Below are 21,107 nucleotides of genomic sequence, written 5' to 3'. Positions count from 1 at the left end.
TTACATTATTTCATCATATTGCACGTTTTTACAACATGTTTGAAAAATCGCCTTTTTTTTCGACATGGTATACTATGGCCTTTTTTTGCGCCAAAAAACATCATAGTATATCATGTCGCCCAAAAAATGTCATAGTGTCGCCTTTTGTCCACAAAGCGTTGTTTTCTCCCGGCTGTCTGAAGGATGTGGGGATCAACACAAAAACAGTCCAAACGGTGGTTTCCAGAGGGTTAGACGAGGATTTATTTGAAAGAGTCAGTTTACAACAACACAACATGTGAGGGGGTTAAAAAGAAATGGGTGTTAGTAAAATAAAAATAAATAAATAGAACTAAAAGTGAACTTCACGTTGACATTGATGGACATCCCAACCAGGAGCAAGGTAAAATACAATCAATAGGAAAAAAACTCTTCCTGTTCACCTCTTAAAACCCCAAAACACACCGCAGTAGCACCCTGAACTAAAGCTACCAATGGGTTCCCTGTTTTCCTTTGTGAACTATTTAAAGGTCCCTCTCTATCTCCCTACACATCCACCAACCACTGGAACACATCTCCAAAGTTCTGCTGGACCAGCTCAGCTTCCCCTCAGAAGAAGTGCCGCCACCTGCCAGATGAAGGAGCCTTGTGAGAGGCAGCTGGCATCGTGATTGGACTGTACTTTGGTCTGTTCCAATCCAGCTTCAGCTCCAGAGACGGCAGGCGGGACGAGTCAACGGAGGCCTGGTGGACGAAGGCATGCAGCTGAGTACAATCCAGAAAACAACAGAGGAGGAGTGCAGCTGCCCAGAGCCAGAACAAGCAGAGTAGCATCGTATGTCTCTTAGAAAACATCATAGTATAGCCTTTGGTATGAAAAAACACCATCATATACATTGTATATTGTACAAATAACAAGTCAAAGCAAAGAGACATACATTGTAGAATTGCAGTAATTGTGGGCTGACTGATTTACTGATTATCAGTATTTTATTTTTTACTGATTTACGGTAATAAATACATTTATAAATGGCGCTACTTTGGCTCTGAACCTTAATCTACCTGTAGTCGCTCTGTCTTCTGGAGTGATGTGATTGGTTATACGTCACAAATAAAACTCCTTTAACTTAACATCTGTAAACAAAACAAAAACGTATCAACAAAGTTTTCTGTTAGAGTTTGTGTTCGTCTAAGTTTAACTCCAAGATTTTAAATACTTTCATTTACTGCAAATGAATATCTACTCCAAATGTCTCACTAATAATCATTATCAGCCTTAAAAACCCACAAAACACCCCTCTATACTCCACCACACTTAGTACAGTCCGGTTCCCCCTTCTATAAATCTGCTTGGAATCTTCCACTTCCTGTTTGTCAAAGTGGCCTTCTACCTGGACAGGTTTTGTTGGAGCTCATGCAGCAAACATTTTTGGTAAGTGCACTTTAATATGGATGGATGACACTGAATTAGAGTCTGTTTTCATGAGACTGAGTTAAGATGTGGAGCTCTGTCATTAAATAGGAAATTATTTCTGAGAATTCACAGAGAAAAGTCTGAAATGTTTGCTAGGTTAGCGTCCCACATGTTCTTTGGCTCAGCTAAAGCTAACGCTCTCCAACTTCTGGATCTCTTGAGTTGCTTGTTGTTAAAATATCTTGTTAGAGGTGCTGAAGCTCAGAAAGTCTGAGATGTTTGTTCAAAATAAGCTCATTCTCAAGTCTTATCTGAACTGTCCTCTTTTGTTTGAACTTTCCCTAAACTTAGGAGTTAATGACAGAGCAGCACATCCAGACTCAGTCTCATTTATGTAGAGATTAAACTTCAGTGTCATTCATTGATGTTAAAGTGCAGTTTTTCAAATGTTTGTTGCACATGCTCCCGACCAAACCAGTCCAGGTGGAAGACGATTCGAAGAGAAAGCTCCAGAGAATGAATATCACACATTTACGTTGGAAATAAATGTCCTGCAATTAGACATTGTCATGCAAAAGTTTGATTTCCCTTTAATGATGTTCAAATCTTTGTTGAGTGTTTTGTTGATGTTGGTTTCTAAATGTTTTCTGACACTCGGCCCCAAAGATTAAAACCTTTTACGGCTCACAAGCTGCAACGATTCACACATTATCAACTATCTTTCTGACTAAACTAAGATAAAAAGTAAAAAACTGCCAGATTCCTGCATCATGAATGTAAATCTTTTTGGTGTTTATGACAGTAAACTGAATATATTTGGGTTTGACATTTTATAAACCAAAACAAGAAATAAATTACTGGAGAAAACAATCAACAGATTAATGGACAAAGAAAATGTGTTTTCCGACATATATGGCTGAATTATTTCAACATCACAAGATACATACAGTTTTAATTCAATTTTATTTATATAACGCCAAATACAGGTCAAATTGTCTCAAGACGCTTTATTTTTATATTTTTTTGTCATATTCAAAATATGACACAGTAAGAAATTTAAACCTCTTGACTAATCCAATTTATTACTTGGTTTTTAAGAGACTAATCGACAAATAAAATCAGTTTCTCCACTAAAACTAATAAACATGAGGTCAAATAGAAGGTAGAGTTTTAAATACTGCAGTCCCACGACGACAAGAATAAAGTTTGTCAACAAAAACTAAATCTGCTGGTGGATTCCATGAAAGTCCTAATAAATGATAATAAAGTGTGATACTAAAGGTTTGTGGTGCTAAAAATGTCCAAGTAAAGATATCAAGCTGAACATCTGGATGGAGGTTGATAAAAGTTGACCTCCCTTCATTTCTCTGGAGCGACTCCATGGATTTTATGGATGGTGGTTAAAGACCTGCTCTTCTAGTGGTCTTCCTTCTAGTCGCTGTAAAAAGTCAGTCCATCCTGGTCGACTTCAACACCTCTTCATGACAACTTGTTCTGCCTCCGACCTGGTGGAAACTCCAGAAACTGGGGAAAACCCGTGGAGACTCGAAGAACTCGTGGAGACTCGAAGAACGAGGCGGGCGGGGGAAGGTGTGGTGGGTGGTGGGGGGAGGTGGGGGAGTAGAGGGGGGAGGCCGCCACCCACCTCCCCGCCTACTCTCCGCCCTGACTCCACCCAGACTCCGCCTTGGCTCTGCCCACGTGGTCACTTCAGAAACTACGATGCCAAAGGGACGACGAATTTATTTCTTTGTATCTGATCTGTAGCTCAGTGAGTTAAGGATTTGCCTATGGAGCTGCAGGTCGCTGGTTCAAGACCAGACACTTCTTAAGTTTTTCTCAAAATCCTGACAAAGACAAAGAAACAAAACTGCCAGTGGTGGGTCTTGAACCGGCGACCTTCCACTTCGGAGTCTGTCTTCTTATCCCCTGAGCTATTTGCTCAGATACTAATTCTTCTTTTTTTTGCGCATTTATCATCTATTTTTTGTCGTTTTCGAGTTTTTTTTTAACTCGAGTCTCGACTCGACCGTTTTTCTCAGGAGGTTGGGCTTCAGCCTTTGTGCTGGAGGGTTGAACCCTCAGTTCCAAGACTTTCCAAAGCCTCCACACCTCCCGAGTCCTCAGGACCTGAGCTTTCACACAGTCTGAGGGCTGAAATTTTCTAAGTCCCACAGTGGTTCTCTGTTAGATTGAACTTTCAGACAGTCTGAGGGCTGAAATTTTCTAAGTTCCTGAGTAGTTCTGTGTTAGTTTGAACCTTCAGACAGTCTGAGGACTGAAATCTTAGAAGTTCCTGAGTAGTTCTCTGTTAGTTTGAACCTTCAGACAGTCTGAGGACTGAAATTTTAAAAGTTTCTCAGTACTTCTCTGTTAGTTTGAACTTTCTGGTTAACAGAAGCCTTAAAACTTGTGACCATGAGTCTTGATTTCACATTTAGATCATCCATCTGAGTTCCTCTCAGACCTTCACCTGTGGGTTCTTTAGAAATCCTCAACAAACTTTGATTCTCTTCACTGAACAGTAAAGTTTGTGGAGATCACAAGGTAACATTAGTTTGATCGATGCCTTCAACTACTAGTAGACTTTATCTGGAAAGCAGTTTTCTGAGATGAGTTCTTAGTAAATCTGTCCACAATCAATCCAAGAACATAGAAAGAGGAAATGTTTGAAGAAACAACTTGATATTTTCATTCCAGACTAGAAAACGCTTTAAGATCTTTATCTGTTTTTGCTCTTTTTGATCCTTTTATTGTCTCTTCTGTTTAATTTGATCTTCTAAAGTTTAACTGGTGTCTTTTGAAATGTTTTGTCTTTAGTTTGATTCTTCTTAAATGTTTAGTTTTGCTCTTTTCTCACCTTTTATTCTTTTCTAATGTCTAATTTGATTTCAAAACGTTTGTCTTTTTAATGTTTAATTGTTGTTTTTTCAAATGTTTTATTGGCTTGTTTAAAAAATATCCTTTTCTTTCCCAATGTTTAATTTTTCGATTAAATCTTTAAGGTTTTTCTTTTTAAATGTTTTACCACCTTTTAATGTTTAGTTTTCTTTTAAAATGCTTCATTGTATTTTCTGTTTAATTCCTATTTAAAATTTTGTCTATAAGATTTAATTTTCTAATTAAACATTTAATTTTTTTAATTAAATGTTTTGTCTTTTTAAAGGTTAAATAATGTCATCAAATGTTTTGTATTTTTTTCAATGTTTAATGTTCTTCTTGTTTAATTGTATTTTTTAAATGTTTAATTATCTAAAATATTTCACCTTTGTTTAATATTTTTGTTTAAAAATTGTTTAATTTCATAATTACATGTTTTGTATTTCTGTTTAATTATCTAATTAAATATTTTGTCTGTTTAATATAATTTAATTGTATTTAATGTTTAATTCTTTTTAAAAGTTTTGTGTTAAATGCTTTTTTCCTTTGATTTAATTGCTTTTTTAAAGGTAGTTTATTTCTTTGATCTTTTTTTCTGTCAAAATTTTAACCCCAACCTTAAAAATGAAACAAACCCTTAAATCACAATGTAAATACTTATGTTGTCACAATCATGAGTTAGTCAATTATTCAGTTTATCAATTCAACTTTATTTGTTTAGCACCTTTCACACAGATGACAAAACTAAACAAGCAAGGAGAAAAAACTATGCTAAAACTATGATTAAAACTCAAAAACATATTTAAAAAAAAAAAGATTTAACATGGTAATAAAATATGTTGTGTCCAGGGGATGGAGGGAGTTTATTGAAGTCTTCTTGGGCTCACATGGGACATCATTTAAAATATAAACTTGATATTCAGTCTAAGGAAACTGGAAACTGCAGAGCGACAGAAGAACCAACAATATCTCCTGTTTTCTCCTTTAATGAGTCGACTCTTGTGCTTTTAGACCAAAGAACTACAGACTCTTCACAACCTGCTCAAACTCTTGGTACAGGACCTCACCACACGGGTCAAGAAGGTTTCTGTCTCATTTCTACTCTGAAGCTCACCTTCTCCTGCTCAAACTGCTGACAAATGTTTCTGCTGCTCTAAAGTCTGCTCTCCAGAACTTCCTAAAAACTCTCAAAGTCTCTTCTGCTGCAGGTTGCTTTTTAGAACTGTTCCAGAAAACCTCACTAAACCACATGGAGGGGCCTCAAGATAGTCGTCCAAATGAAACCATACAAAAACCAAACTAGCACAACCCAAACACTAAAGTCTCCTGCAGCCTACCAGAGAACCTCTGAGAACAGAGAATCAGGACAGGAACTCTTACCTTCTGGACAACCAACGCTGGTTCTCAAACAAGAATACATAATGTGTCTGACCAAAAACCTCTGAAGACTCACTACAGCCAAGATAAAGACACAACTCAGCTGTACCACATCCACTAATCACTGCACACATTAGTACCATGTGCTAACTGTGGCTAAAGAACCACATTTACCAAGACAACTATCCAGTACAAAGCCCTAAAACACACCAAGAAACACATTAAAGACGATTTTACTGCTGGAAGCTGCAAGCCAACGTCTAAAGAACAAACTACAGCAATGGAGCCAAACCCGGTTCACTGGTGAACAGAAGCAGAGGAAATGTTTGTCTGCAGCCACATAAAGCAGGAAGACACTGAGCTGCTCAAGTGTTCCTGATAACACCAAGCTGCTCAGGTGTTCCTGATAACACCAAGCAGCCACCTGGACAGCCAATAGGAACACAGCCACCTGGACAGCCAATAGGAACACAGCTTACTGGAAGTCCAGAGGGCTGGCTTAGTCAAGGAAATTTAGTTTAAAGTTGAAGCAGAAAGTTAACAAAGAAAGTTGAAAACCACCTTCTGATACCGGAAATGTCTGAGTTTTCACACAAAGAACACCTGAACATGTCAAACTGGTTCCATAGTAGAACCCTCATTGTAAAAACATCATAGTATGGTGTGTTGCTCCAAAAACATTAGGACCTGGCTGTCTAGGGTCGCCAAGGAGCAACACAAAAACAGGACAAACGCTGGTTTCCAGGGGGTTAGGAGGATATTTATTTGAAAGAGGAAGTTTACAACAACACAACATGTGAGCAGAAAAATCACAAAGTCTGTCTTTAGTTCAGCTGAAAATATTACTTTTTGTCTTTTTTATTGACCAAATTTTTCAGGAAGTAGATGAAGAATAATTAAAGCTCTCATGTAGAAGTCCAACTTATTTTGGATCCTTGTGGAGAGTTTAATCTTAGAGTTTGTAAAGCTGTTGAGTTTTTAGAGTCACATGGATTGTTTTGACATTTAATAACGGAGTCCTGAAATAAAATTACAGTTGTGGATTTCTGTCATTTAGTCTGGACTAAACAAATAACAGCAGCATAAATCTCAAACGTCATTATGAGGAGTCTGGATTGAGGTTTCTCACTTGATAATGATCAAAACATGAACTTTCGATTGGTTTAAAGGAATATTCCACCTTAAATCTTTGAATGTTGACCTAAAAGGTTGGTTTCAGGAAGTATTCCACCTACAAGGTCCTCAAACATCCACCTTAAAGGAACATTCCACCAAAAATCCTTGGACATTCACCTAAAATGTTGGTTTAACCGAGTATTCCATCCAAAATCCCCAAAGAGACCTGAGGGGCTGGTTAAAAGGAATATTCCACCTAAAACCTCAAATATAGACCCCAAAGGGTGGTTTAGAAAAAATCCTTCAATGTAGACCAAAATTTAGTATGGAGGAATATTCCACCTGAAATGTAGACCTGAGAAGTTGGTTTGGAAGAATATACCATCCTAAACATCCTTAAATGTAGACTAAAAGATGTTTGGAAGAAAATTCCACCTAAAATCCTCCGATGTAGACCTAAAAGGTGAGTTTAATGGTATATTCCACCTAAAATTCACTACTGTAGACCTTGGAGGTTGGTCTGATGGTATGTTCCACCCAACATCCTTGAACATAAACTTAAAAAGTTCATTCAAAGGAATATTCCACTTAAAATCCTTCAATGTAGACCAAAAAGTCTTGGTGTAAAGGAGCATTCCACCTTAAATGTAGACCTAAAGGATGGTTTGGAGTAATATTCTACTCTAAAATCTTCCAATGTAGACCTAAAAGGTTGATCTGATGGTATATTCTACCCAACATCCTGGAACATTTATCTAAAAGGTTGGTTTAATGGTATATTCCCAGAAGAACCCTTGAACATTGGGCTTAATGAAAGTCCAAAATGAAAAGGTCATATACAGCTTTCCTATTGGGTTAAAGAGCCAAAAAAAAACATGAAAAATACTTGGTAAAAGTGAGAGGTTGGTAGCAGCTTTCATTTTTTCTTAGAACTTTTCGGTGGCCCCCACCAAAATATCTGTTGTACCCCCCTGTGCCCCACCACTAAAATTAATCTGGATCCGCCCCTGGTCTGCAGTCCACTGTCAGAGTCTGCACCGGTCTGGACAACCCTGTAGATCAACCCATAAAACAAGTTCTACAGTCCTGACACAGCGGTCGTTGGTTCGAGTCCAACCCATGGCCATTTACTGCATGTCTTTCTGCTGCTCTTCTCCCCATATTTCCAGCCAAAAAAATAACTTAAAAAATAAACGTCTGCATCGATCTACGTTCACAGGAAGCATAAAGTGGCCTTCAAGCTTCAGGTTCATATCCACTGTGTAACAGATTTAAAATAATAAATGCCATCATAAGTCTGACACAACAAACAGTTTAACCCTGGATCAGACATGCTGCATAATGCAGAACTAAACTGCATCCTTTGGGATTTACTCATAGAATCAAACTGACTTGAAACCAGTTCATTGTTCAGTTCCAATGGATGGCGTGCTTCTACACTCTGACACTTGAGCACCAATTAACCCCCGTGTCGTCCTGCGGGTCAAAATTGAGCCGTTTTAAAGTTTGAAAATGTGGGGGGGAAAAATTTTCAGAGTGAAACTTCTGATGTCCACATTTTCAACATTTTTGGGAAATCTTTGAACATTTTTTGGTGGAATAAAGAAATATTTTTTTAAAAAATGGTTCTTTGAGAACATTCACATAAAAATCAACCAAAATCCAGCGAAATTCACTGGATTTTGGTTGATTTTTTGTGAATGTTCTTAAAGAAAATATTAGAAGTTTTACTGATATATATGGAATCACTTTAGATATTTTTAGGATTTTTTTGGGAAGATTTTTACTCATTTTTTGACAATATTTACTAGAATTTTCTTGCCAAATTTGGAGGATTTTTTTTTTTTTTTTTAAATAAAACTTTTCAGGGAAACTTTTAAGGAATTATTGGAATTTTCTTCCTGAAGGTTTTTCAAATTTTTATAAATTTGGGGAATTTTTTTGCTGAATTTTTGTATTTTTTTTCAGACAAGGAAACAGCATTTTTTGGTGCCTGTAAATGAGGAAAACCGGAGGATTAAGATGCATTTTACATTGAATTTTTTGCACAGTTACTTTTATAATGTTGAATACAATCTTTTTAATTTTTCCCCTTGTGGTTATTGTCATTAAGTTATTTTTCTAACTTGAGGCAGTTTAACACCTGGAATTAACCTGACAGGTGGGGCGGCTGAGGCTTTCTGAGCAGCAGCATGAAAACCAGCTGATCTCTGCTGTTGCCACCCTGGTTTATTTCCCTTCACCTAAAAACATGTAGAACTGATCTGCATTTAAAAGCAGAAACAGAAGAACACATCTCGTGCTGTTGTTGGTTTGATTCCTCACTTGTTTTCTAAAGAAATGACTCAATACCAGAGCCAGTGGTTGTTTAAGGTGGATGTCAGACTTGGAATCAGATCGAGTCGTTTTTTATGCTCCTCTTCTCATATTCATGTGCTTCCATTATAAATTGTGATGAACAGAGATTGTGCTGTTGCCGTACGCACACACAGACACACAATAGAGAACACACATCCCAGCTTAGGAATGGTCTCTTTCATACCGGCGCTGGAAATGGCTTATGGCTGTCTGGCTGACAAGTGTGCTGATTCGGGTAGATAGAGCTTTGTAGCCAACAAGTGCGAGGGAAGGCCTCTTTCTCTTCCTCTCCATCTCCTTTTCTTTTGAGTAGCGTTTTGCCAAGAGGAGAAGCCAAGTTGGTTTCCTGATCGTCATGTCTCCCCCTCACTAAGGCTGATGTGACTGCAGGGCCTTTCATTGAGAGCTTTATCTGGAGATCCACTTCTCCTCCTCCTCTCCTCGCTCTGTTTTCTGCGTTGTTTTGGTGAAAGCCTGTTCGCTTCGGTGTGTGTTTGTTTCTGTTCCTTCTCGGCTCTGTTTGCTGCTTTGTTCCTGAATCTTCCATCGCTGCTGAGTTCTCGTCTCAATTCAGAAACTTTACCGAACGTCTGTCAAGATGGTCAAGGTCCGAATTAGCAGAAACCCACGCTCACGTACATTTAGCTGTTCACACAAACCTTTTGTAGAGCAGAAATTATATGGCGGGTAGAAATCAGAAAAAATAACTGCACCGCTGCCAGTAAATGGAATCTAGTAATGTTTTGTTTTCAGCAGCTCAGTGGAATCAGCGGTTTCATAAAACATGAAGATGTTCAACATCAAACCACTAATACTCCTAAAACTACAAATACTTCTACTTTATAGCAACATAATAGTCATAATAAGCTTCATTTATAGTTAAAGTTCCTCACTAAACGAGTAAACAAGGAATAAAACAATAAATCAGGAATGAAAAAGAAAATACAGTAGAGTTGACACAGATTAGGGTGTACACAACAGTTTAGATTCTGTACGTACTTTAGCTTCAAGATCATGGTTCAGTTAAAATGTGTTCCTTTTGGGTCATTCCACCTCAGATTATTCATTCTTTTTAGCTTAAATTTTATAACATAAAATATTGATATTTCTAAAGTTATTTGTTGTTTTTTTGCTTGACACATCAAATAGTTTTTCAGATAACTGTACCAGTAAAAACTCTGTCGACCCTCAGTAAGCCTGAGTTTGAATCACAGCATCTCAGGATCTATTTAACGTTAAAGCTGTTATTTCTCATTGATTCACAATCTTGTATGAGCATGTATGACAAGTTGTACCTCAGAACAAGAGTATTAGTAGGTAGCTTAATTCAAGTAGTTTCAGAATTATATCTATCATATGTTATATCTATAATAATAATGGATAAGATTTATATAGCGAGACACTCAAAGCGCTTCACAATGAATCCATTATTCATTCACTCACACATTCTCACTCAGCGGTGGTAAACTACATTTGTAGCCACAGCTGCCCTGGGGCAGATTGACGGAAGCGTGGCTGACAATCTGCGCCTACGGCCCCTCCGACCACCACCAACATTCACATGCATTCATACTCCAGTGTGAGTAGCAGCACTGGAGGCCAGGTGGGTAAAGTGTCTTGCCCAAGGACACAACAGCACATGACTAGGACAGAGTGGGAATCGAAACGCCGACCTTTCGATCATTGGACGACCCGCTCTACCACCTGAGCCACAGCCACCCCCAAGATGGCTCCATCTTCATATAAACATATTAATGTTCATATAAACATATTAATGTTCAGGTAAACATGTTAAATCAGGTGGTTTTTATCTTTATCCTCGTCTTTCTGTGTTTTTAGAAGATCCTCTGAGGAACAGAAATGGTGGATGTGATTCCAGCTTCAGTGAACAACGAGCAGAAAGGAACCAGACGTTAACAGACCCTCCAGTCCCAGCCTCGTCCACAGCACAGTGAGTCACATGCATGAGTGCACGTATGCGTGTGCACGTATGTGAGAGTTTAAACTGTTCATGTGTGTGTTTGAGACGAGATCATACAAACTAAAGCACAGTTTTTACATACTGGTCTGTTTTCATAACATCTTCTATTAGACTAGTGGAAAGAAAACGTCCAAAATACACATTTCAGGGTTTATTTACTGAGCTTTTCTCTGTTTGCATCTATAGATTTCTATTATATACGTATCTTTAAAACTTTCCTCAGTCTCACATGCTGAGCCACAAATCTCCACTTCAGTAGCACCAGAGTAGGTTTAATTTCCACCTGTGTTCTAAAGCTTTTCACACAAGGGTGTGTTTATATATTAACCATAGCCTTATTTATAGAACATTTTACTTCTAAAAACTTTGTAAAATAGTTTTTTTCTGGTTGTTGACAGTATTTTCTGATTTATAGTCATTAAAAAGACATTCAGAATTTGTCTCTGTAAAAACTGAGGCTCTGATACATCCATAAAATGAAACAGGATGAATTTTGAACCTGGTTTTATCCAGTATTCAGATTTCCCTGCTGTAAATTAATGCAAATTAGTGCATATTTAGATCTATTTCACCTCATTTGCATATTTAAACTGAACATTTCAGAAAACTTGAAGCACAAAAGAAATTGATCTTAATGTAAGTTATCAACTGGAGAAGTTTCTGAATTTATTTACTGCATTCTCCTGTAGGGTCTCACCTTCAACTTTATTTTAGTGTCAGTGATTCTGTTTTCATCTTATTATTACTGATAGATGTTTCACTCATTGTCTTACTTTCTATTCCTTCAGTAGTTGGAAGAAGTTGTGAACTCATTTTGCTTTTATTTCATTCAAACAGTTTCTTATTTACACGTCCAGCAGCAGTGTTATTGTGTGTTTGTTTCGAAGACTTTGAGCAGAAGCATTCATATACAAAAGATCTCCATAATCCAACACAGACAAAAACGTTGCAGCGACAAGCCGCTTTTTTACACTAAAAGAAAAACACAACTTGTTTCAAAAATAAAAACCAAGTTTTAGCCTCAGCTTCTTTACAAGATTTTCCACATGTGGCTTGAAAGTGAGGGAGTCATCAATCCAGACACCTAAGTATTTATACACCTGAACCACCTCTATTTCATTTCCCTCTAGCGTGAACACTGAGGGAATCATTTGTGGACGCTTCCTAGAGTTCGAGAACAACATTAGCTGAGTCTTGTCTGCATTGAGAACAAGTTTCAGGTGAAGTAATGAGTGCTGGACAGCAACAACAGCTTTCTGCAGGGATTCAACAGCCTGAACAAGAGTTGATCCACAGCAGTAAATAACTCTGTCATCAGCATAAAAGTGCAAATTAACATCTGACCCATTTATACCCAGATCAAAATCTGCCATCTGGGGCTAAAACTGCTGCTCTGAGAGCTGTTAGAGTGTCATTTGGCATGCAATTACTGTAAAAATGATGATTTTAGCCGCTTTAATTATAAAAACACGATATTGAGCTCAGCCTCCAGAGGCATCACTGCTACTTCTAACCGTACATGTCCTCTCCCACAGCAACTCGCTTTGTCTTTTTATGAGTTATATGAGAGCGTCTGTGGCCAAATGACCCATCTGCAGCCTAAAAGCTCCCTGTGACATTTCAAATGTCAGAGCCACATCAGTTCCGGCTCTTACGCTTCCTGACTCGAACCCGGAGTCCGTCTTCTCCACCCCTCGGCCTCCAGAGTGCAGAGAAGAGTCCCTGTTTCAGAGCGATTGTTTAATACAAGCATCTACATGAATGACAAGCTGGAACAGAGTGACTAAACACACACACACACTCAGATACAGCCATCCACGTCTCTATTATTATGGGATGGCGGTGGAGGGGCATTCCTTGTAACATATTGGAGTATTTATATGGGATTTGTGTGCATTAGATAAAAAGGCGCTCTTGTTCTTTTCATCCTCGTCGGATTTTCATGGCTGTTTGACTGTAGTACTGATGACTCTCCCCACCTCCACCCTCCACTCTGCATCCCTCTAAGCCCCTCCATCCACCCCAAATCCTCTCCTATCGGCCAATTCAAACAAGCTGGTCCGCAGAGAGAGAGAGATGCTGCGTCCTAAGCTCTTTTTAAAAACAGTAAAAGGAATGAGAGGAGGAGAAAAAAGAAAAGTGCTAAAGAGGGTTAGGGTGATTTGGCAGCCGGCAGCCCGGCGTCCTACCCCAGGTCTTCCCCTGCACCGCTGACGGAGGCTAAGAAAGCACATCCCAAACCTCCCCACAGATAATGGCCACGGAGAGGAAGAGACAAAGCCGCTGCCTTTTTTACGCGTATTCCCCCTCCTTTTAGAACAGTTTTTAGATGGAACCCCCCTTCCCCTTTTGTAATCTGGTCTCCGATGAAGTTTCATTGTTTCTCATGTGAAGCCAGCGGCAGCTTAGCGGAGATGGAGTAGGGGAGGCTTTATAGCGCTGCCGTTCTCCCGTTTGGCTCGCCCAGAAAAGAGCAGAGAAAAGAGAGGGGAGGCGAGCACAATGGCAGTCTGGGGGCTCCTCACCGATCCCCGCATTCCCCAAATCCGACTCTGTGCTGCGGAGAAGTGAGAGAGAAGAGACGGAAATCTGGGAAGCATCCCAACGTTCCTTTGATGGCTGCTGGCCTCGGCACTTAGTCCTCCATCAGAGAGGAGGATGGAGGATGTTCTCCTCAGTGGAGGCCAAAGTTAATGTGATGCTGGGAAACTGGGACCAGCTGACAGTTTAATTTCTGTGTTTATTTTAGATTCATGTCCACAATCTGTCAGCAGGAAACAGTTTGGTGAAAAGACAGTTTATCAAACTCCATGCTGGATTCCCAAACAGAAACACTAATGACTAATTAATCAAAGTAATGAGTACTGATATAAAAATGTGTTATCTGCATCTAAGTGAAGCTAAACTGTGAGCTGACATGTAACTGAAATGTACAGAGGATGAGTTCAACCAAACATGAGAGTAAAAGAAATGATTTAGTTTGAACTCTATTTATGACTAATTGTAATATCTATAAAACAATAAATGATGATGGCTGTTGAGTATTTAGCAGCTGATTAAAGACTAATAATGTCAAACTTTTACTAAATATGATTGTTAGTTGACACAGATGTTCATATTCAGGTTCTAACAGGTAATTGTGATCAGTCTCAGTGTCCTAAAGATGGTTTAAATGATTCAAAAACACCAAAAACGTTCTAATCCTGCAGCTGGAGTCTGTTCGGGTGTTGCTTTATTCCCTAAAATAAACTCACACTTTGTCTTACTGGTTCTGTTGTTTTCTTAGCTTTTGTTAATTGCAGAACAGGATGCACAACAAACAGTGTCCTATTTAGTCTAACATGATGCAACTGAATGCATTTAAACCCAGGACAGAAGGAGCATTATTTATATATATATACATATATCTAGTAGCCCCAGCAAACCATTGATTGGAGGTGTGACTGACTCCTTATGTGTCATTGTGCTCACATGCTATTGTGTGTTATTCCTTTTTCATTTTTTTGTAAAATACAGTTTGTAGTGCAGCTAAATTGACCAAATTCACTTCCTGTCAGATTTATGTCAGAATGTTTTCTTAGAAGTTCTTGGAAATTAAAAGATTACTGACAACATTTCAGAACAGAAGTAATTCAGCCTATATGTAGTCATAAAGTTGTGATTATTCCTTCATGTTTGCTGGTATGGGACATGCTTAATGACTTTTAAGGTTAGAAAACAATGAAAGAAAGGATTTGAGAACTTACTGGAGAATTGCATTTCCTGTTATGTGCTTGAAAAAAATCTGAAAACTGAGGAACTGAATTTTGCAAAATTGAGGAAGTTTGTACTAACATTTTCTAACACGACACTTCAAAATATGTTGTGGATGTGGTGCTTCTGTGAGCAGTGGAGACCAAAAACTGAACATCACAAGAGGATACAGGGTCTGAAAAGATTGACTTCTAATACACTACTGTTCAAAAGTTTGGGGTCATCCAGACAATTCCATGTTTTCCATGAAAATTCCCACTTTTATCCATGTGCTAACATAACTGCACAAGAGTTTTCTAATCATCAATGAGCCTTTCAACACCATTAGCTAACACAATGTAGCATTAGAACACAGGAGTGATGGTTGCTGGAAATGTTCCTCTGTACCTCTATGGAGATATTCCATTAAAAATCAGCTGTTTCCAGCTAGAATAGTCATTTACCACATTAACAATGTCTACACTGGATTTATCATTCATTTAATGTGATCTTCACTGGAAAAAACTGCTTTTCTTTCAAAAATAAGGACATTTCTAAGTGAGCCCAGACTTTAGAACGTTAGTGCCTGTTGCTGCCTGATCCCTCAGAGCTCCTTCTTAGAACTCGTTGAGTCCAAACCTCGGTGGATTGGAGCTGGTTTGTTTTCACATGAAGGACCAACAGTGTTTCCTTCTGGGTTGATCATAAAGTTTAGGTTTATTAGTGTGTAATCTGGTCTAAGCTGTGTTTTATGGATGGACCTAACTTCTGATTTCTAAACTAAATGTGACAGGTGTCTCTGCTGTGTTTGTCCTTCAGAGCTGATGGAGGAACCAATCAGAAGAGACCACAGATGGAGACTATCCATGTGACCATCAGCCCAGAAATCCTCAGAACTCTGAGACAAACAGGTGTGTAAAGAATCACCATATAAGTTTACAGGTGAGCAGCACTAAACTGAGAGATTCCTAACTATTGATCTTTAGAGAAATGCTGAACGAGGCTTTATGATGATCGCAGCCTGAAACACCAGGTCTGTCTGCAGCTTTCCCATATCAGAAGATAAACTTTCTGTAAATTCTGCCTCTCACTGATTTAAAGAAGAGTTGAATGTGATCTTTTCCTTTTGGTCTCACTCTTTTTGTGATTGGATATTTAAGTATAAGTTTGATTATTGAAAGAAATCTTCATTTTACACTTAGAAAACCCATAGAATTCCATGTGGTTTCATCCTTCTGACTGGAATTAATTTCCTCTCCACCTTCACCTTCCATGCTGCTGTTAATTCCCATCAACTGCCTGCTAACAGCAGCTCTGCTCTAGCAGCTGATGGAGAGAGTCAGCCCATTATCATAAATCACAGCTAATAATGTTCAGCATGTCGGTTTCAGGGCCACGTTTTAAGCCCTGCAGCAATTCTCCGGCGACATTCGGTCTGTTTTATTCTCTAAACGTAGCCTGAGTGCTCTGCTCTCTCCGTCTCAGATGTCTGAGATGACTAACTGGTCATTTAGGAAAAACACCCATTAAGAAAACATCACTTCGTCTTCTTCCTCCTCTCCTCCATCCTGCTCTCTCCATTTTAATAATTCCATTTTTCAGGTGATTAGCAATTGTCTCGGCACCAAATCGCTGTCATTTGATAATCCGGACTGTAGGCTATTGAGGGGAATTTGCATCAGCGTTTTAAATATCTGTATAAGGCATGGCGGGGTTTTAATGTCAATCATAACCTTATTAACGCGGAGCTCAGAGCGAGAGAGATCGCCATGAGTGACAACGGTTTACATTCGTTAAAAGCCAGAAACAGGCGACGTGTCCGACCTGCTGAGCGAGCGTGGAACCTGTTCAGGCATTCAGCCGTGTGTTTGTGTGCTGCAGGGCTGACGTGTGCGATTATGCGTGTCTAATGTTTGGTTGTTGAACTTGTTTAAAGAGCTTTACAAGAACCTCTAACAGCTCCAACATCTTCTGTCGCTTCGTTTTGTTCTGCAGGAAGCCGTGGAGCTGACAGAGACGGAGGGAACGTGAGTTAACCCGACATCTGCAGTCATGCTGGAACATCCTTTACTAATGTTCTGGTGTAATTAGTGGGAAAATGAGAAAAAAACTGACTCGTACTATACAAAAAAAAATGTGTTTATGTGGAAACTATTTCCTTTAAGTTCCCTGTATTAGCATGTCAAGCACTGCATAAACTCTTCCTAAAGGTTTAACACTCAGTAATGGATTTATAAACTGATATAAGGATGCTATTAATGTACAGTATTTGTCAGTTGTTATAATTTATTCTGGTTAATTACACCCGCTGGGTTTTACTACAACAAATAACCACTTTATTTGGTGCAACTTTATGCTGTTCTGCCATAAATCCAACCTGTACAAACTCTACAGTGTTCACTTTTTGTTAAAAATGTTAAGACCTTTCCTATTCACAAACATTAAAGAGGCAGAAAATCAGTAACAAGTCTGAATATAGTGCAGTCCAACACTAACAGTCATGATCAAACACAGAGTTTAGTTAAAGGCATCATAAATAAATGTAGAGTAGTTGTTTGAGTTGCATTAATGTGCACAGATGTACCTAATAAAGTGGAAACTGGGTGTATATTGTCATTTATTATCTCACTATTTGTATAATCAGTTGCATCTGACCACAAATTTTCATAAAAATGATAATATGCTACCTTTAAAAGCAAAGTGGAGGTTAAAGTAAAGCGTTAATACTTAGATTTATCTAACTTTCATCTCATATATAACATTAAATAGTCAATAAATAAATTAAAACTAAACTGAACTCAAACTGTGATGAGGAGTCAGAAGTAAATGAATCCTTAAGATTCATGAGCAGAACAAACTGCTGTGATACTTCATATAGTTCTAGAATATTACAGTTAAGACTCTTAACTATTAATATTAAATATGTTATTATATTGCGTTTACTGCAGAGTTTAGTTGATTAATCAATCAGATTAGAAACTTAATTTGCTGTGTTCTTAATTATGAGGATTTGCTGCTTGTTAATTGGATGAAACCAGCAACAAACGGACCCCTCTGGACTCGTTTTATAACAGTTAATTGATTAATCCAGAGAATAATCTGGAGATTAATCAATAATGAAAGTAATTAATAACAGGCACAGTAGAGTTTAGATAAATATTCAGATTGTTATCAAAGGAAAGTAGAACTAGCGGTGAATCCAGATGATGACTTTAACTGAGTATGTCGTCTTTATGTTTATATAATATTCAGATAATTAAATGGAATATTTATGTTTTTCTTTCAGGATGATGAAGACTCCGGGATGCTTCGACTGGTTCATTTAGGAATGGTTTAAAACTAACCAACAGAAGACTTTATGAAATTCACTTTGTCAAACTTCTGTATGTAAAATACCTGAAATATTATCTGTCAGATCAGAAATCAGTTTTATTCGTATTTTCCAGACCTGACTTCCATCCAGAATCACTGGATGTGAATTCAGGTTGTTTTCTGTCTAAAGAAATATTCCAGCGACTCCTTCCTTAAAAATGTGACAGAAAATGTTTTAAACCATTAATCAGCCTGAAAAAATAAAGACTTGTATTATACTTCCATCAGCGCTGATGTTGGATGTTCCTGTGTGTGTGTGTGTGTGTGTGTGTGTGTGTGTGTGTGTGTGTGTGTGTGTGTGTGTGTGTGTGTGTGTAGATTACGGGCCAGTTTTATTCATGAACAGGAGCCAAGCAGCGCCTTTAAAGCATCGGAGCCCTTTCTTTCCTGAACAGCAGCCACAGCCGTGTCAGAGCTGTCGACGCTGCGCTCAGCGACTAATCTGACAGCACCACGGAGCCCTAATCCCTCACTGTATCCTAATCTATTTACTTTGCATTCTAAGAGGATTTCCACCAAAAAATGTACAAGAAGCGATGTTGGAAATGGACAGAAGATCAGCGAGGATGCTTTTCTGCTCCCTTTTTTTTTTGTTTTGTTAGCTGTAAAAAAAAATCATTGTATGTTTTTTGGGGAGTCAATCCCCTGCGAAAGGGACGAGTGAAAGGAATTACATTTATGACTGATACTAATACTTCTCTTATGTAAACATCATAATGTTCTATTTCCCTTCTGATGATACAGTCACACTGCAGAGGCTGCTGGAGATAAGTGGCATCTGTCGTTGCCTTTAGTGCATCTCTTGACACGTTTATAATTTACAAACCAAGGCTGCATTATCTCCTGATTGTTTGATTTGACAGCTCCAATAAAAGCTGCAAAATTGCTTAACAGGCAGAGCTGGAGTTCCTCCCCTCTCTCTGCTGGCCTCCACAGCAGCAAGCAGTCACACCTCAGAATACAAATGAAATTTCATAATACAGAAAACAAAGTAGGAGCCCAATGCTCTCCTCAGTTACCCTTTAAGCAATTATGTTAGCTTTGTGAAATCCTAAATAGTTGTGCTTCATTTAAAATGTGGCCAGCAGCTCTATCGGGCTCCAATCTCTCCATCGAGATGACTTGCAGAGATCGGCTTATTAGTGGTATTAACATACTGTGCGGCGTGCTGGAGCTGTGAAGCGGCCTTGTTAACATTTGGAAATGAATCAAGCCTCCAGCACTTGCTATTATCCAGGTTATCTGCCTTTTTCTCTCCTCTGTGCAACAGCTGTGCAGCGTTTCTGCAGAGGCCTCATCACATCTAATGATGCTCTGATTGCACCGATAGCGTCGCCTCAGGGCCAGCTTCTAGGATTTATAGGTTTGTTTCTCATCTCCACCAGTCAAATCCCTAAAACATTATAGACAAACATGTCAGCACCATTATAGACATCAAACGGACTCATTTACTTGCAGCTGAGAGTTTATGGAAGCTTCTAATTCCCTGGAAAAATTACAGAATAGTTCAGTTTCTCTCAGTTATCAGTTCTGAAACCAGTGAATGAGATGCAGGAAGACGCTCTGCAATTGTTTCATCAGGAAAAAGTTCTTAATTATAGTCCAGCACATCTATAGGGAATATCAGCTGTTGATTCCTGAAGACAAACAGCATTAGATGTTGATGCTCTGATTAGAACAAACTGTGTTTTAGCTCAGAGGTCAGAGAGGAACATGAAGACGAAAGATAAACGATTTCATGGTCAGACGTTCTTAATGTTCTGTTTATGGTTCTGGAGAGTTCAGAGCTTTTTAACAACAAAAAAATTATTCTTGTATTCTAATCTAATCTTTATCAGACGGATATTTTGTGATTTTGACGAATTTTATGAGAATTTCTCCTGAAGTCTGGGACCAACTACTGCTGATTCTTCTGTTTTTATGATTAAATATTGAAGATTATCTGTGTTTGTGATCAGTGTTGATTGTGTTCAGCAGATTCACCCTAAAAATATCCTGAAGGCCCGTTAGGATTTAACTTCCTGTGGTTTTCACAGTTTTTTCCAGCAGATCTCTGGATCTTATTTGGGTCTAAATTACTTTTTTACATATAAAAGAAATGCATATGTACTCATTCATAGCTGATATAACTTAGATTCTTATTTAGAGACATGACAATGCTTTATTTTTGTCTTTTATCACTTTTCTGGTTGTGCAGTTATTATTCTTATTGTTTTTGTCCAGGAACAGCAGCAGGACTGTGAGGCTCAACCAGACATCCTGTAAAGTGTTTTCTATCTGTAGTTGTTTACTCTAAGAAAGAGTTTTTCTTAAAGATGCAAATTTATCTCAGGTTTTAGAGGTTAAAGGTCAGGAGTTGGCTTTAGATTTTAGATTCTTTTTCTCTGTTTTTGCCCTCTGGCTTCGAATGTAAAGATAGTTTTTCCCCTGAAGAACAAACTAAATGACAGAGGAAATGTGGCCAAACAAGGAGACCTCATGGTGGGAAACTCTGAAACCTCATGAAGCTCTGAGGCCTGGAGGCTGCAGGGAGGAGGACAAGTTGTGACTTGGGCTGAGGGTCTGCTGCATCTTTTCCAGATGAGATAATAGAAAGCTTCTAATCCGTCCCTCCTCTCTGTGACGCCGCCGATCCAGGAAGGAAACGAGGAAGTGATGAGGAAAAGCAGCAGTCAGATATGAAGGGAGAAGCTGCAGCTTTCACCAGTCCAGGCTTGTCTGATTTCCCATCAGCCGCTTCAAAGAAGGAAGGAAACAATCAGGAAGTGTTAGACTGCTCCACTGACCTCAGAACAGCTGCTGGAGACCAGAATCCCATCCTCTAATTTACTGCTGGAGAACTGCAGCTCATTCAGAAGGTTCAGAGGTGAAGAAGTCTGAGTCTCAGTCAGTGGTTAG

At 38.6% G+C, this 21,107-nt stretch overlaps 1 protein-coding gene across 2 annotated transcripts in view; it reads left to right on the top strand.

Annotated features, from left to right (window-relative positions):
- The window catches only part of wdpcp (WD repeat containing planar cell polarity effector), a 123,632-nt gene extending 105,199 nt beyond the window's left edge, over positions 1–18,433 (top strand). For both annotated transcript variants that reach the window (XM_055018571.1, XM_055018570.1), the window contains 4 exons: positions 10,964–11,075; positions 15,657–15,748; positions 16,833–16,864; positions 18,124–18,433. In XM_055018571.1, coding sequence (XP_054874546.1) covers positions 10,964–11,075; positions 15,657–15,748; positions 16,833–16,864; positions 18,124–18,174 — 287 coding nt within the window. In that variant the 3' untranslated portion in view covers positions 18,175–18,433. The remainder of the gene's footprint in view (positions 1–10,963; positions 11,076–15,656; positions 15,749–16,832; positions 16,865–18,123) is intronic.
- Positions 18,434–21,107: the final 2,674 nt, after the last annotated feature.

Source organism: Amphiprion ocellaris, chromosome 16, assembly GCF_022539595.1.
Source record: "Amphiprion ocellaris isolate individual 3 ecotype Okinawa chromosome 16, ASM2253959v1, whole genome shotgun sequence".
NCBI classification, from domain to species: Eukaryota; Metazoa; Chordata; class Actinopteri; family Pomacentridae; genus Amphiprion; species Amphiprion ocellaris.
The sequence above is the reverse complement of the archived record's forward strand: the minus strand, read 5'-3'. Positions and strand labels throughout refer to the sequence as shown.